Source organism: Micropterus dolomieu, linkage group LG04, assembly GCF_021292245.1.
Source record: "Micropterus dolomieu isolate WLL.071019.BEF.003 ecotype Adirondacks linkage group LG04, ASM2129224v1, whole genome shotgun sequence".
NCBI classification, from domain to species: domain Eukaryota; kingdom Metazoa; phylum Chordata; class Actinopteri; order Centrarchiformes; family Centrarchidae; genus Micropterus; species Micropterus dolomieu.
This window is the reverse complement of record NC_060153.1, coordinates 17,825,824-17,844,216: the sequence shown is the minus strand read 5'-3', so window position 1 is coordinate 17,844,216 and position 18,393 is coordinate 17,825,824. Positions and strand designations below refer to the sequence as shown.

The 18,393-nt window shown below is 38.8% G+C and overlaps 1 protein-coding gene across 1 annotated transcript; it reads right to left on the bottom strand.

Annotated features, from left to right (window-relative positions):
- Positions 1-10,952: 10,952 nt before the first annotated feature.
- On the bottom strand, positions 10,953-11,267 carry LOC123969709 (dromaiocalcin-1-like). Its single transcript, XM_046047336.1, has one exon. It carries the CDS (start codon positions 11,265-11,267, stop codon positions 10,953-10,955), a length of 315 nt encoding a protein of 104 aa, XP_045903292.1.
- Between the last annotated feature and the right edge of the window lie 7,126 nt (positions 11,268-18,393).

Genomic DNA, 18,393 nt, shown 5'->3' with positions numbered 1-18,393 from the left:
CTCAGCTACCTTAACGCTAAGGTCAGTATGGAGATAGATTTATCTCAATATTTTTTGTGTGAATAGATCAACAATGTGTGTAAATATGTAATCTGTAAATATAAAACACTTTCCGCAAACTTGAAAATATTCTATAAATATAAAACAGATCTGCAAATACACAAACAAATTACAAATAAAAAATATCTGTAAATACATTAAATCAATTATTTTTAAATCCAAAGCATTTGTGAATATCTTCCCCAACTTTCACAACAACTTTTTATTTAGCTATTTAGATGCTGTACAACTAGAACAATGCAACTTCTTCAGTTACCGTCAAAGACCTTAACCAGGGTGCTGTCACTGTGTTATTGTACAATGGTTAATGTAACGTAGTTAATGTCTATGTAGAAATGCGTTGTATTTTGATCGCTCGTTACATAGTTTCAGTTAAGCTACATTAACTGTTATAAGCTATGACAAGCGACAGACCCTGGTTAAGGTCTTTGATAGTATGGCAACTTCAGAAGCAGAGCAAGCCCACTGCTTAAGGGACCTGAAAGTTGCCCATGAGCATCCTCATGCCTTTCATAGTCAAATAGAAATGTATACGAAAGTGTGTGCTAGATAATATACAGTACATATGCACAACAAATTAACATGCATTAATACTCACTGTGACCCCTTAACATAATAAAATAATGAATACACATTACTTATTGCTGATTATTAAAAACCAGCTCATAAGACTGTGGGCTCCTGCTTTGATGGGCGTAGCCTAAATAATGATCAGCAGGAGATCACATGCAGTGTGATACAAGTGGATTTTTGTTCAGACTTGTGGAAAGTTTGTCTCAAAACTCTGTCAGTACAATACATAACCACAAATGTAGAATTAAGATTGACAAATAAAAACTGGATTTACAAATGCCTGTTAGAAACATGTAAATGTTAGGAAGATATTCACAAATGCTTTTCATTCATTTGTAAATTAATTCAATGTATTCACAGATTATTTTTTTATTTGTGGAATTTGATTATGGATTTGTAGATCTGTTTTATATTTGCAAAATATTTTTGCGAGTTTACAAATCTTTTTTGTGTTTGTGGAATGTGTTTTATATTTACAGATTACACATTTACATATGAATTGTTGAGCTGTTCACACAAATAATACTGAGACAAATTTATCTCCACAGATTAGCCATTAACTTACCAGCCTCAAATATAAAGTATGTACTGCATATAGGCTGGGTGTTTGGAGTCTATTGTAACAAGAACAATGATGGGTGGATATGTCCTCATCCTGGTTGACTTTTGTCCGGATGCTCTCTGCCTTGCAGTGGGATGTTAAAACTAAACAGCTCACCATCAGTGCTCAGGTACCATCCATTCATAACAGCTACCGTGAACGTCCGAGAGGAACAGTTAAACTGTTTGCTACCCTGCCTTCAGGGAGGCAATACACGTGTCTAATAGCCTGTACATCCGGGCTCAGAACCAACGTTTTTCATTAATGCTGCTGTTTAATTGAACACTGCTAGCCATCCCTAGAACCATGCTAGCGGCAACGTAAGTCTATCACTCGTTCAGTCTACAACTTTGGTCCAGACTGAACTATCTCATCATCTAATGAAGGGATTGGCATGAAAGTTTGTGCAAACCAGTGGTGGACCGTAACTAAGAACATTGGCTCAAGTATTGCACTGAAGTACAAGTTAGAGGTATCTGTACTCTACATGAGTATTTTCGTTTCATGCCACTACTTCTACTCCACTACATATCAGAGGGAAATATTGTACGTTTTACTTCACTACATTTACATTTTAGCTTCAGTTACTTTACAAGTAAATTTTTTTTGCACACAAAACATGTGAATAGTTAATAAAATACATATGATGTTTTGTTATAAATTAAACTACCCAACATTTTATACAAGTACAGCTAGTACAGTAGTGGGTATAAATTGAATTTTATTTTAAATTGAAATTTAATAGGTAACTAGTCGTTTTTAATGTAAAAACATTTCATGGTCCCAGCTTCACAAATGTGAAGATTTGCTGCTTCTCCTTTTGATTTTTTCAATAGTTTTGAGGCTTTGACTGACAAAACAAGCATTATGAAGGTGTCACTTTGGACTCTGGGTAATTGTGACAACATTTCTCACTATTTTCAGAAATTTTACAATTAATGGAGAAAGTAATCAGCAGATTCATTCATAATGAAAATAATCATTAATTACAGTGTGATACTAAGATTGTTCAACCTCAACCAACAGCAGTCAAATCAAGTCCTGCTTTTACATTAATGCATGAGTGATAATAATCTAATGATATAAGATATAATAGGAAAACAGTCACAGATAGTACTTTTAATAAGTACATTTTTTTTTACAGTGAGGTGTACTTTTACTTAAGTAAAGGATCTCAGTACTTCATCCACCACTGGTGCAAACCTTGTCCTGAGAGGATGAGAATTCCATGCCTCCTCTCCTTCTTTTCCGTACTCCTGAACCCCCCTCCTCACTCTCCATCTGTCCTCAGCTATGCATCACCCACCCTCCCTTGGTACTTCCCTCCTTTTCCCCTTCCTCATCCATCACTTCCCTCCCACCAGTTCCTCACACGCACACACCCCTTTCTCCCTTTGCGATACAAGCTGCCAACGACTGCAACCTTCCATCAGCAGTGGCAGACTATCACAGATATCTCTGCAACATTTACAGATAACCCACATCTTTCTATCCACCCCTCCCTCTATCCTTCATTTCCCTCTCCTCTGTTTCCTCTTCCTCTGCTTGCTTCGACCCCGATGGAATGAGGGTCTTATAAAGATGAATGACGCCTCTCAGCTTCCTTAACCTACTCCCATCTGCTTCCTTCGCAGCTGTGGTAGGGAATTCCCTTGGAATTCTCCCGTTCCTCAGTGTGTCTTGCCTGACAGGTTCGCAGCATCATTGTTTTGTCCACAAGGAAAAGTGAAAAAAGGTCTACACATGGTTGGCTGGAGTAGCTAAAGACATTAGGCAGCCATGATGTCAATTCAGAGGCTTAAAGCTCATCAGATTTCAATTACGGAGGAAATGAAGTGAGAATCTGAAGAGGCTTTTTGATAATCAAGGTTATTGAACATTTTTTGTGGCCCTTCACCTCTGATATGACTTGGCAGATGAAGAGACAATCCATTTCAAACCAGAATCAACATGTTACTCTTTTATATTAGATAGGGAACTCAAAGGAATAGTTTGATTGATAAATACGCCTAATCGCTTTTATTTGAGAGTTATATGAGAAGACTGACTCTCACACTGAATGGTAAATGTTAGACTACAACCTGTTAGCTTAGCTTAGCACTTAGTGAACTAGCCTTTTAAATTCACTAATAAACATGTTATGTCTTGTTTGCTTAATCCTTACAAAACTGAGACCAGTAACTTCCTGGAGTCTTTGCTGGTTCGCTTCGCTTTCCTGGAAACTGCTACCAGCCAAGAAATAGTTGAATGGAGAATTGAAGTTTCTGTTTTTGTAAGGACCAAATAATATATGAAATTGGCCTAACAAACATCCTTGCTGTATGAACATTATATTGTAAGACAGTAAACAATTCCTCTGCACCACTTGAGGAGAGATCAAAGAGGTGAGTGGCAGTTTGCTCCCATAGTGGCCATCTGTTTAAAAAACTGAGCTGTCAAGGGCGATTTATAATTGTGTGCTTATTTCAATGCATTTCTCCATGTATTTTCTTGTTTCCAGTTTACACGGGAACCACTGAACTTCCTGTAAATGGTCTGAAAGTCTAAACCATTCATAAAAATGCTTTCACACAAGATATGAAACAAGAATATTTCACAGTTGACATTTTGACTTATCATAGTAGGAAAAGCTCAGGTGTTACTAATAACATTACGATGGCTCTGTCCGATTAAAGTGTCTCAGTAAGCCGTGACAGTCTGGCTGTGAGCCAGCATGCACAATACCAGGACCCTGGAACTGAAGCAGCTAAATGAAATTCATCATTAAGTTTATTATTAGCACCTGTGCTTTTCCTTCTGTGACATGTCAAAATGTCTTCTGTGAAAAAAAGACAGACTGTGTTGTGTATGTGGCAGTCTCAAAAACAAAATTTTTGATGAAAGCACCTAAATAGAGCCTTACTTCATCTTCCATATTTACAAACATAACTAAGACCTTGCACTGTAGGTGAATTCAGTTTCATGCTGAAAATGACACTTGAATGAAGGGATAAGACAAAAGATGCCATGTTGTTTACTTCAATTTCACTTTCCACATATTGAGCAGAAGGCAATGAATAAATCAAAGAATGAGCAAACTCTTTACAAGTCTGCAGTCATGAGCACTTGTGTGCATGTGAGGGTATGTAAGTGAATTTATGAGACGGAGAGGGAATGTTTAATTTAAAATGAAGACAGAAAACAGCCTCTGAGGAAAACACTCTATTCCACTCATCCGGGCACCTTGAGCTACTTACAGAGGCAGCAACCCTGAAGCCCAGAAATGTATCAAGGACGCAGTGCGGGCTTCTTTCTGCTTACCAAAAAGTGATAATAAATTCAGAGTCTCCACTTTTTAGAATGAGGCAATATCTCATGGATAGCTTCTGCTACAACAGTAACACAGTGATGACCCAGCAGTCACTGCAGGGACAGTGTGATCAGTGAACATTAGGTTTAACTGGCTTGACGAATGCACAGCTTGTCAGTGTACACAGATACAGATAGATGCAAAAATAGATGTAAAAGTGGGTACATGATGAAGAGCCAAGTTGGACTTGAAACATTGTACTTTTCTTAAAGTAAAACATTATTAAGTGAGCTTTATACAATGTTTGTGAGACCCTGGGATTAACACACATACCTTTACATACATAAAATGGCAGGTTCAAGCCTTGCACCAGCTATTAGTGCAGAAGTGACAGTCTGCAGATGAGAGAGGAATAAGAGGTTTAGTGGTGGGAATGAAGGCTAAGCCGGCCACCTTGGCAAACTGCTCAATAAGCACATTGATTGCAATATTTTTCTTTTCCTTTTACCAAAATTGAAGCATGGTAGGAATGAAGGCATTTGTTAATAGATTGCTTTGATTTCTTTTGATGTGAAGAGCCGGTGCTTAAAAGTAGTTCATAAAGTGATGAAGTGCTTGGAGCAAAGTGTTTGATGAGTACTTCGTGCGTTTTGCAAAAAAAGGTGCTTGTAGGGAGTGTGTGTTGTGTGTGTGTGTGCAATTACCGGGATGAGAATGGGCTGAAAAGCATATTTTCTGTATGTCTCTAAGTGTAATAGAATTTAACACCATGAAATGACTGAGAGGTGCATTTGATACAGCATTTTGAGCTTGCAAAAAGCAAAAAAATGAACCAGCATTGTTTGAAATCTATGTCAGGGTCTCCTTGGACAGTCAGAGAGAAACAAGAGAAATGTAAGGCTCCTGGCAGCTCCTTTCTTTCTTTAGCTCCATGAAATGTAGATCTGTAGGAGGTGGACCAGAGGTGAATGCACACAATAACTGAAGTAATAGCTAGGTGTTGACATAGAGACAAGGAGCAGTGTGAGAAGGGATCCCCACCCCCCGGGTTAGTTTTCTGTGAGGCCAGATTTCTATATCTGACATTGATGAAGATACAACAGCACAGCAAATGCAGCCTCTACCTTGATGTGAGCTGTTTTGTAATTTAATGGCAAACAAAAACAAGTAAAGTCATTTATCAAATTAAATGTTGTATGGGAAATACTGTAGGAAAATCATCCAAATAACAAACAACATATTTCCACCTCTGGTGGTACATGTATATAGCCATGCATACGGTTGGGTTTTATTTGCTGAAATTTTAGGGAATGCATTCTTTTCACTCCTCCTTTACCATTACCTCAGTTATACACATTCACAGTAACATCCACAGTCTGATTGGTTTCCCATGAGAGTTAGGGGTTAAGGGCCTTGCTCATGGGTGCCTTGGTGGTGGTAATGGACCAATCAGCCTGCTGATGAATAATGATTATCTTAATTAGCTTTTTAATGTTATCATCAGTATAATCTTTACTGTTTTATCTTTAGGCTTTTTTTTATGAGATTGTGCTTTACAACCTGGGAGTAAATGAGGGAGGGGTAAGCAATGCTGTTTCACCTTCTCCACTCAGATTTATCCTTACTGTCCAGGGATGAAACACCAAACGTACCGGTCACCTTCTTCTCTAACCTTTAGGCCTCCACAACACACTGATGCAGAATTGACTGGTAATGTATGATGTATGACTTAATGCTGATCTGGACCAAAAAAAAGACAGAAAAAATGTGCCATTGAGTCTAATAGCAGGTTCCCCTGACTATGCTGTGAGTGGTTTTCATAAACAGAGGTGAGGACACTAGACCTGTGTATGGTCAAACATCTCTGGTAGGGCTGTCCTCGAATAAGGATTTACATAGTCGAATCAGAATTGTCAAGTCCTGCCTATAGTTGACTGATAGTCGAATCATGTGTCTTTTTGTGCGCAGGGATTGCGAGCGGTGGGGGTGGGGGGTTACACTAGGTAGCTCTTCTTTAATCTTGAGACGCTGCTGCAGAGCTGCAGTCTCTATTCATTCAATTTACACTAAAGACCCTTTTCTCTCTCTCTCTCTCTCTCTCTCGCCTGTCATTCACCAGTCTTGTGTGAGTTTTTCGTGCATGCAGCTGTCGGCAGCACTGCATGCACGGAAAACTCACACACGCTGCATTCACCTCGTGGGTCTATTTCAAGTAGCCGGCTATTTAAAAACGATTTAATATTCTTTGTGTGGTTCATCAACGGTGTTAAATTATCCGAAAGTCCCGCAAGGTGTGAACAACTCGGCACAACTCCAGTGCCTAACAGTCACACCTCTACATGTGTTGCAACGTGTCTCCCGCTCATTTTGCCTCAGTGGTAGCTTCCGCTCTACCTTCCCTCAACACATTTTCCTCACTTGAGGTCAATGATGCCACACAATCTCTACACTAAGCTTGTGCCTGGATAGCCTGTGTCCTCTATCCACCAAGCCTGCTCGCCCACACCAGTCCCAAAATAAAGCTTAAAAGAACTTGGTCATTCTTGAATTAAAATTGCGTGACATAACGGTCTAATAACTTATAACAAACAAAAGAAAATATAAAGCAAGTAAGATGCTGGAAACGAGGGAAAAGCTGAGGTCGCGGCGCTTCGTGTGTGTGGCTTGAAAAGAACATAGGAATCTTCGCGGCAAGCCGTGCCGGACTTCTTAGGGCGTTGCTGGGAGACGGAGCACGCTGAGCGCGTGCTGAGAGTTGCTGGAGAGCCGAAGTACAAGGGAAGAGCGAGAAGAGAGAGCGAGCAACAAAGAGCTCCGCTGTTTTGTTTGTCTGGCTTCTTGGGTGTGTCCCAGGGGGCTTGGCTTTGTTCCCCTGAGGGCTTGTTTCCGGTTTCCTGAGAGACTGTCTTTTAACTTTTAATATGTCTATTCTAAAATATATTTGCGCATATTGTAATCAAATACCTCTCCACAATGGAACCTTAGATGTCAAACAATTATACCGTTCTTAGTTTTAAGTATTTGATAAAAAGGAAAACAATTGAGTTATTGTCAGTAGTTAAACATTAAAATGGTTAGCATTTCATAGGAATCACATTAGATGAAAGGAACTTAACTAGCTTCTTGGATAATACTGGCTGTTAAACAATCTTACTTAGAGAATATATAAGCAAGTTATAATGACATGGCATCAGATTAACAAGTAAATTAAACCGCAGAAACGGCATTTCAGAACGATGGCATGTAATACTTAGTTTGTTCTCTTGGGGGACAATGGTTCCACGAGAGGAGACTGGGATAACTTTGATTATTTCTTCAAACAATCATTTGCTCTGGGGAAATTTAACACAGGATAACATTTCGGTTATATATATCATTTCTAAGTATAAGAAGTCAGAAGGAGCTGGAAATAAAGCATTAGTTACAACATCACTTAAAAAAGCGTCAGAGATCATTGCTGAAGATTAAAACTCTGTGAAATTAACTTATATGGATTCTTCTTTTCAGTAGCAACAACACAGTAATAGGCTGTGCAATCCCCGGCTGAGGATTGGCTGTTGGTGAGGATCTGTTTGCTCCCGCCTACCGCTATTCTGATTGGAGCAGTCCTGAGACCGTCCACCAATCTGGGAGCTGTGGTTGAGGCCTGCTGCTACAAAAGCCACCATACTGTGCAAGGACGTTCTCGTTCTCGCCATGTCATTGAAATGTTTTGTCTCTGTGCTGACCACTGCTTGTATTGAGCCTAAAACGTATGTATATTGTTGCAGCAGCTTCACTTCGGTGGCTTGTTTGTTACTGAGAGTCAGTATTATTATATATTTAGGTGTTTTATGTTAAAAGACCCACCTGGATCTAGTTTGTGTTTTACTGTGTGTCTGCAGAGCTGGGCCAGGCTTAGAGTAAACACTGACACCCACCCTACACATAAGACTTTTCCTTGTTTAGCGTCACTAGATTTAGGGGTGCTGCGCTCCCTATGTTTTGTGTTGAGATGCCCTAAATATAGGTTTTTGTTTTCACTTTAGTTTTGAGTTAGTAATCCCCTATGGAGGGACCTCCTTTTGTTTTCCTGAGTTTATGTTTTTGCAGCACCTACTTGCCCCAACTCTAATTTGTTAACCTTGTCAAAACTCTCTTGTACAAATAAATAACTTTTCCACCCTACCGAATACATCTGGTTTATGCGTACGTCCCCTTTCCCCTTAGTGAGCTGGGACGTAACAATTTGTCATTTTAACAGTCAGGCACCGAGTCTTATCTCAGCTTCACCAGAGGTGGCAATTTTTACGATCGAACTGCCCAAAACAGCAGTGTAGATGGCATAATTGAAAGATGAAAGTTTAGATTTACTGGACTTCATTTTTTGGTTTCTGCTACCATATTTGGAGACAACTGGCAGACAGGTTCAGAGTGGCTGTGATTTCAATTGTAGCTGTGCTTATGTCAGTATATTTTTCTGCTGACATTATCCTCTTGGAGAGTCATCAAGTGTTAGGAGCTGCCATGATTGCGTGCTATGTAAACCTCTTGTAAACCTGTTTGTGTACTCCAAATCCTTTCATCAAAGCATAAGCATCCACGAAATTACATTCTGTTATTAGTATTTATTCTAGACAGCACTATAGATTTATTAGTATAGTATACTAAAAACTATACTACACTTTAGTATTTTCTATTATAGTGTATTTTTGTGGATATTATTTGTAAATAATTAAGAAGCCCAAAAGGAATGTCTACCTCAACTCCACAATGACCAGGGAATATTTCTACAAGATTTTCAGCTCAATCACATGCACCACCAAAAACCTTCCCTGTGTGCTGTATGTTGGTTCTTGTTTCTCTGTTTCTGGGTTTTGATTCTAAGGTTGGTTTTGTATCTGCGTTATAGTCCTTTCATCTGTTCTGTTGAGTTTAGTTCTGAGTTTATTGTTTGGTCAGTTCATTATCTGTTATTTAGTCTGTGTTTTTGTTCCATGTCTTTGTTCCTAGTCCTGTGCCTTAGTTCATGTCTTAGTATTTACTACTAGTTCTTTGTCTGCATTATTTTAGTTTAGTCTGCTCTGTACTCTGTGTTCTAGTTCTGTGTTCTCGTTTAGGTTTTGTCTGTTATGATCCCTGTGTTATAGTTGGTCGGTGTTTGTCTGTTTACAGGTGTTTCTGTTATTGTCTGAAGTTAGATTCTTGTCTGGTATTTTGTAACGTGTTCTGTCAGTTCCCCTAGTAATCTGCCTGCCTGTCTCTCTGTTTTCCCCCGTATGCATTTGGGTCCTCCAACCTGCTTAACCCTACAAACCTGTGACAAACATAGTATCTGGCCAGCCATTTTAAATCATGCAATTCCATAATTTCGTTACATTTTAAATAAATTTTCAAATAAACATTCATAACATGAATAACAATTCAAAATCAATCCTAAAAAGGACTCCAGTGTAAATTTTGTAATATTTAATATTAATATGCACAAACACAGCACACGGCAGTTCATTTTATTTTTTTTTAAAGATTATGTCCAGCTTTACAAAGTTTTGACATTACATTCAGTATAATGAGATGAGTGAAAACAGACTTCATGTAAAATCAGGACAGTACAATACAGTCAGTTCATCATGAGAATAGCTAAATGATAAATGAATTACATGGAATGCTGAATTTACACATATGTTGTGTTACACTTCAAAAATCTAGCATTTGCCTCAAAATCAACTTACCTATTAGTTGAGTAATAACCTGTCAGAAGGTGTTGAGTGAGTAATTGTACAGAATATGGAAACCAAGCTAAGGGATGGTGTATAAGAATGCAAATGACACCTGCTGAAAGACAAAATGGTAGACGGACACGGGCACACACCAGCTTATATCCAAAAATGATCAACATAAATGCTCTCATAGCTCAAATTATATTAGGCACATCAAAAACGTGTCATTCACCATGAGCGGCCAGAGACTTTAATGAAGACACTGGAATATTATCTATACCTATTGTTTTCTGTATAGGAGCTGTCACATGCTAAATGCATATATTCTATACACTACGGTTCCTTTCTTGTGTTAGATGTCAGTAACAGTGACAGATGTCATATTTACTAGATATAATATTCTGAATTTCCAGTTTCCAAACTCCAGTGAGTTCCAGTTTTACTACAGTCCCCCTTTGCTTAAAGCAGTGGTTCTCAAAAAATTTCAGTCACACCCCACTTTAGAGCCAAAAAAAGTTCAAGCTCCCCGACTCCAGCAAAAGTGGATTTCATTTTTAACAATCATTAAGAGCATGGAAAAGATTCAAGTTAGCCAAACAGCCTTGCTTGTATCAGAGCCTTTTTTTTGTTTATGCATGTAATCACATCCATGCAACTTTAAGTCAAAATCTAACATCTTACCTGTCTAACAAGAGTGAGATATTACAAACTTAACTGACATGAAAGATAATTAGTAGCAGATGAAGTAGAGTTCCTCCTGGCAGTCCCGGTTCTCCCACACTCCCCCTCTGGTTAAAGCTCCGCAGCGTGTCCATATTGGACACTGGTAGTCCTGATCTCTTTGGGTCCAGGCCTGGTGCAACGTAGGGTCACCGTTCATCCACAGCCAGCGGTCCTCCAGGTAACGCAGGCCGATCCACACCCGCTCAGTGACGCTGTCTTTCTGGATTTCTTTCTGGGCCAGAAGGTGCTCGGTCTCAGAGACAAGGCTGGAGAGGTCTGTGTGATTCTTTCTGCAGTACTCCAGAGCCCCCTCCCATGTCATCTACATCTTCACCACGGTAATGTTGATGCAGTAAAAAGGTATTGGTATTGTTTCTTGATGATCGTTCCATTTTCCATCAGGCAGGACTTGTGCACTGTTTTCATCATTCGAAGTGTTGTCTGGTTGTCCTTCATCCCAGTTTTGGTATGTAGCGTATCCTCCTCCTGACCACTTCCAGGCAGTTTTGTTGCCGGGATCTTGTTGGAGACTGATCCATCCAACGTTAATTCTGCCATTCTGTCCAACTGCAACGTTCACACCTACATCTGATTTGAACTTGTTTTGATCACTCTCACTATCAATAAAGGAAAGATCAGTGTAGTGTTGTGTACAGTAATTCTGAGCAGCAGGCCACTACTTTCTGAAACATAAATGTGTTTTCCTATACATCCCTGAACAGCCGTACAAAGAAAAAATAAGAAGATGGTGTTCATGGTCATTGCTCTGTATCTTAAGCTGAGAATATTTTCTTTCAATTGTTTCTTCTCTGTGATGGTGCCACTGAAGTCTCAATATTAATGAAATGTATTTGCATGTCATTTGGTTTATTTGGTTTGGTTTATTTACTAACCCTAACCCTAACCCTAACCCACTCTAACTCACACAATACACACCCATTATAAACTCAGAAAAGAGCTCAAAAAAGCATAAAACACAGTGACTGTGAAAAAACCATAAAATATATCAAAAAGCTGAATACATCATTAATAGATTAACTTCTTGTGACCAATTTACAGTTTATATCAAGTCTGTAGCTGAAAGTATGCTGAACTGGTGAGTTTTCAAAGTGGAGTAGGTATGAGGAGGATTTTGACAGTCTCTTCATTCAGTTAGAATGGGAAAATTGTCCTGGAAAACCTTGAATATTTTGAAAAGTATTCAAGGTATCAATGACAAAAGTAATAGCACCCCATTCCTCATTGAGCCGGACAACTTGGAGTTTGAACGGAGTTTGAACGTCAAAATCTGTGGGACTAGTTAGCGGACAAAAAAACGTGACGGAAGAATAATAATAAAGGTTAGCAATAACATAGGATGTAAATGCTTGCAGCATTCACACCCAATTATTCATCATGTTGTCGTCAAGGCTGCTAATTGTTGATATGCTGCTGTTGGTTTTATGAGCTGAGGTGTTGAGAGCTTCACTGCTGATATTTCTGCAGTCATCCCAATACAGTGGAGGTCAATGGGAATTTGATGTGCTGAAAGCATTAAAAAAAACTCATTCATAGTCATTCATATATAATTTATATTTTCTACCAAATATATTTAACCTAATTTAAGTTGAAGCACAGCTGACCTTATAAAGTAGTTAGAAAATAGTTGCCTAATTACTCATCCAGCGGACACAGAGCAACAATAGCATTCATTTGGAGTTGGGTTTCTGGTCACCCAGTGAAAGTTAGTCTAATGTGTGTGGTGTCTGAAAAATAATGCTGCGATGATGTGTTGAGAGGAAACCCATTTGACACTGTTCTTGATCATAAAAGTTTATTAAATCAAAGAGTTCAGCATCAATTACAAGCTCTGCAGTAGCTTGGAGAGTGACCCAGCCCAATGGCCACTCTGTCTCTCTGTTCACCAATCACTGCTCTCCCCGTAGAAGGTCACTGACCCTCTGTTTTGCTGCTACAGTGCTATTTTGAACTGTTATGAGTCAAATGCACAAATATTGGATACTACATATTCACTCTCTTATAGTTTAATTTAGGTCCCCACCATTTTCTGAATGAAATATTCAGTCTGCAGGAGTTTTTTTGCTTTTTGTTGCACATGTATATATCTGCAATGTTGTTCTTCCATTTATATATTTCTACATTTATTTATGTTGACTGTATGTAGGAGCCAAAATAGCAGTTTTTGTTTATATTTAAAGAACAGTAGTTATTATTTTAAGACTTCCCATATTTTTGGTTATAGTTCTGAATCTCTGATTAGCAAATCAGCCTCACCATAGAAGCTGTGGGTGTGGTATAATTAATAAAGGGAAGTTGGAAGCAGGAGTGAAGGCCCTAGCCTTAGATGAGACCAAACACAGTTTTTTAACCATACCTTGTCTCACCTTATTTCATATCATCTTTGAGTCTGTAGGTTACTATTTATTTTCCCTCATTTAAACTACACACTCATACACTAGCCTACAATGTTTTGGTAGGTCAAGTTTATTTCAATAGGTAGGATATTAGAATTAAATTGTTATTTCCAAATGCCGAAGGCAGAATGCTGGATTCAAAAAAGGAACAAAGGTGCGTTAAAACTACTCTTCTAGGGCTGGGGCAGTGGCTATAATATTGGAACGGGATAGCCACTACACTGTATGTTTGTCTACGTGTAGCACCTTATCACCACAGCAAATTCCTCGTATGTGTAAAACACTACTTGGCAATAAAGCCCCTTCTGATTCTGATTCTGGAAACACAGTGTTTAGAGTGACAACATAACGCTTACATTTATACAAGGATGCACACAGTAATTTCCAAAGTCATCACTGGGCACCACTTGCTTTAAAATAGCAGTGCAACAAATGGGTCAACAAATTCCTATATTAAGTAAGTGACGAGAAGTAGGGTGAATGAGAAAATTTTAGCCTTGCCCTGCCACTCATGGTAATTTTATTGGTGGGTGCCATTTAAATGATTGAGGAGTAGTTATAGCCATCTGCGTCACCAGGTCATTTTTCTGGGGCTTTAGCCCGGGATGTTTTGACTGTAGCCCCGAATGTAACTCAGCAACAGCAACAAAAATATTTTCCATGTTAATATGCAATAATCTTCATGATGCAGCCTGTCTCTCAGGTCTTCAAAGAGTGGAAGCTACTCGCACTAATATTGCTACAAAATGTAGCAGTAAAGTGACCCCCCACCGTTACTCAGCCTGCCTGCGTTTAGAGGGAGCACGAGAGGAGAGAGAGAGAGAGGGAGAGAGGGAGAGAGAGAGCGCATTGCTCACAGCTTCTGGGCTTATCCGCGATTCTGAATTGTCCCTAGCAAAACTGTAATTAATACATTTAAATATAAATGTTGTCGGTCAGTGTCTAGTCAATGTCTTTGCTACACAAACGGTTAACAGTCGCCGCAAGTAGTAGTGAGAGAATATCATGACATACCTGACCGTGACACTGACACCTGTCGCTCTGTGTCCTGCTGTTTCTCTCCCACTCACTCAGAGACACTTTGCTCTGTTCGACTGTCTCTCTGCTCTAGGATGCTTCATTCCCTCTAAAGCGGATGTGATCTGCACTTTATCAGAAGTGCTGAAGTGAACATTAGTGTGGAATTGTGGTAATATTTCTGCCTGATCAGTGTTAGTGATAAGTGTTTTCAGTTTCGGTTTTCTTCCTCTGATGAAGAGCAGTGCGCTCGTCTCATCGAGTAGGCTACAAGTCAAATTAATTTTATATAGGCCTAAAAATGGGTCAACGATCGGCCCATAAAGCATAGGCCTATATTGGGCTGGCCCAATCATATGTCTTACAGCACCCACTCCCTCCCCCTCTGCTGGAGCTGTTTCTTGTGTTGTGAGCCAAAAAAATTTATAATTCGCCAAATGCGCCAAAATAACTAATAGATATATATAGCTGTAAGCTAATAAAATAATAACCTACTGATTACTGCATTACATTCTATTATATTTTTATATTGTGAATTGTCACCTGCCTCCTAAATTTTGTCCTTCCCTTTATAAAAATAAAGACATTTCCACCATAAATTGGTGCAGAAAATGTCTCCAGAATTCAGGAAATTAAGTGTTTAATGCTCAAAATCTTCTGGTGGAGAACCCACAGACCCCCCCTATCGAATATTTCATCAATAAATAATTCTTAACTGAATTCAGATTGATTAAACTAATTTATCATTGAAGTGAAAAGGTGCCATATGCACATTTAAAAAGACTTAGGCTACTTCAGGAATGCCTGCATGTATGTAGACTCAGCTGGGATTAAATTAAATGAGAAAAGTTGATCTACAGGAGGAACATATCTAACAGCCTTACTGCATTATATAACACTATATTCTTCTTATTTTGAATTGTCACCTGAGGCATTTCCTCAATAAATTGATGCAAAGAAATTCACCAGAATGCAGAAAATTAAGTGTTTAAAGTCCAAATTTTTCAGGGGGAGGACCCCAGACCCCCCCAATTTAATATGATCAGCGTTAATTATTATCAATAGTAATTATAAAATTCATAATAAATGTAGGCTATATACAAAATTGACTGTTGCTTTATAGACGTACTTAAAGGGGGGAATGAAAGATTTCTAAGCCCCCAATGTTTCAGGAGCCTGGAAACGCCCTTGGTTACAGTTAATAATAATATAATAATAATAGTCTTTATTTGTAGAGCACTTTTCAAAAACAAGTTACAAAGTGCTTTAACAAGTGTAAAGACAATAATACCCAAAAGACAATAATACAAAAACAATACAAGATAAAAGCATGAAAACATTGAAACAACTAAAATACACGTTTAAGATAAATATAAAATTACTAAGAGAATAGAATAAAATAAAAGGGATAAAATAAAGTCAAATAAGATCGGGAAAGGCTCTCCTATAAAAGTATGTTTTAAGAAGGGACTTAAAAGAGTTCACTGACTCAGATGACCTGATTTCCTCGGGCAGGCTGTTCCAGAGCATCGGGGCCCTGACAGCAAACGCTCTGTCCCCTTTAGTTTTCAGTCGAGACTCTGGAACAGAAAACAGACCTCTGCCTGAGGATCTCAAGGTAGGTGCTGGTGTGTATGGGACTAAAAGTTCAGAAATATAACAAGGCGAGAGGCCATGAAGAGCTTTAAAAGTGATCAATAGAATTTTAAAGTCAATTCTAAAACATACTGGGAGCCAGTGTAATGAAGCTAAAATAGGAGTAATGTGGTCATATTTCTTTGTTCTGGTTAAAAGCCTGGCAGCTGAGTTCTGGGCAGTCTGGAGTCGATCAATAGATTTTTGGGTTAAACAGGTGAAAAGGCTGTTGCAATAATCCAGGCGTGATGAGATGAAGGCGTGTAAAATGGTCTCGGTGTCCTTAAAAGTTAACATAGATCGAATTTTTGCTATATTTCTAAGTTGATAAAAACATGATTGAACAAGCTTTGTGGTGTGCTGCTCGAAATTTAAATTACTATCAAACCAAACACCAAGGTTCTTTGCCACAGGCTTAATGTGATTTACTAGGGAACCAGCAGATGGCAGTATTTGATTTGCCATCTGCTGGGATGTAGTCATTCAAAAGCTGTGTATTTGTGTCTATTCTTAAGCTGATGACACACGAAGCAACTTTTAGAGCAATCGTGCAGGGCAACGTTGCCGTCAGTGGTAATGAGTAAAGATTACTACTGTAATCCCCTTCCCCCACCATTCCGCCACCCGCACTGTACCGCCGTCATCCGTTCAAAACATAGTCGGACTTGCCACTAGCAAGATTGCCCAGCAACATTGCTCAAAAAGTTGCCCCATGTATCATCAGCTTTAGGCTATGGACGTCTATTAACTTTTCACTGACAGCCCAAATTCAACCTTGTTTTAGCCTAGATGTCTGGGCTACGTCTATTAGACGTCTTTTAACCGTGAAATTGCTTGCTGGGGTTGCTGAACCTTGATCACCTTGTTGGAGACCTTGACCAGCTCAGCCACCCTGTTTTGTAAGCCACAATACAGTAAGTAAGGGCATATTCAATAAAACACTGATAAAATAAAGTCACAAGAGCATGGCACACTCAAAAGAAAAATTAAAAAAAGATGTAGCCTACTGGCTTCTAAGACATCTGGACCAGAGTCCAGTATTTGTTATGTAAAGGCAATCCAGCTAGACTAAAGGACTCTCTGATGTGTCTCTTAATAGTCCTTTGATTTTCTGTCCAACATTTCTTGGACAGAAAATCAAAGGACTATAATGTCTATGTGGCCTAGTAGCCTAGGTTTTTGTTGTTTGTTCCAGTTCCAGTCAATTGAAGGCTCTTTCAGACTGCACGACTATCAGCGAAGACAGATCACGTGCTATTCAGACTAACTATGATCTAAGCCACTGAAAACCAGCGTGATGTGATTGAAACACCCACCCTGGAATTCCTATGATTGTGCTGGGTATGGTTGAGGAGACACGTTGCATCTGCTGCTGTTTAAGAAAAACAGCAAGCATTAAATCTTTAGCCAAGGGTAGAGTTGTCATTAAAATGTTTATATGCTTACCCTCTGCAGATTTGATTTGCAGAGGGTAAGCTGACTTATAATTGTGGTCTGTCATGAGTGGGTTGAGCAGGTAGGAAGCAGGCTATTAGCTATGTTATGTACAGTAAATTCAAATTACTGAGTTTCCTGCACTCATCAATCCATCCTTTTCCCTCAGGTCTGACGCAACACTTATTGTTACTGTAGGTAGGCAATACTAGAGCAATGTCTCTCTCTGCTGGAGTGTTTTGTAACTCATGAAAATATAACTCACTGAAACGTCACTGTGTTGAAAAGCTGTGAGGACATAATCGCTCAGATTAGGGGTGTGAGGAGACAGGTAGCTCGTGAGACATCGACTTTAGTTTCATGAGAATGAGAGCAAAAGATCCTTAAACAGTGTTTTAAATAAATCCACAATATATGAGCGTGGGTCAGAGGGGACCTCCCCCAGGAAATTTTGATCATTAAACACTTCATTCCCTGCATTCTGCTAAAAGTTTCTGCACCAATCTATGGTGGAAATATTTATATTTATGTAAAAGGAAACACAAAATTCAGGTAGCACGTGACATTTCAAAATATATAAATATAAGAGAATAATGCAGTGCAGCTCTCAGGCATTCTGTGTTGCTTTCAGATCTGTTTCTCCTACAGATGGACTTTTCTCATTTTATGTCAACCCTGCTGAAGCAACACATATGTAGGCATGATTTAGTACTTTCCTCCTCTTTTGTCATGTTCAAAGGGAGAAAACAAAAAACTTGGCCAAAAAGAAACTGTCAAGAAGTCATTAGAGTTAGGCTACTGATCACTGCTTGCACGTTTTGGGGTTTTGTATTTTACTTGCATTGCATGTTTTCTTAATGTGCAAAAAAACATTTCTAAAAGTATTGTCATTTCTATTTTAACAGCAAGCTATATTTCAGAACGTTTTTAAAAAACCAACAAATTATG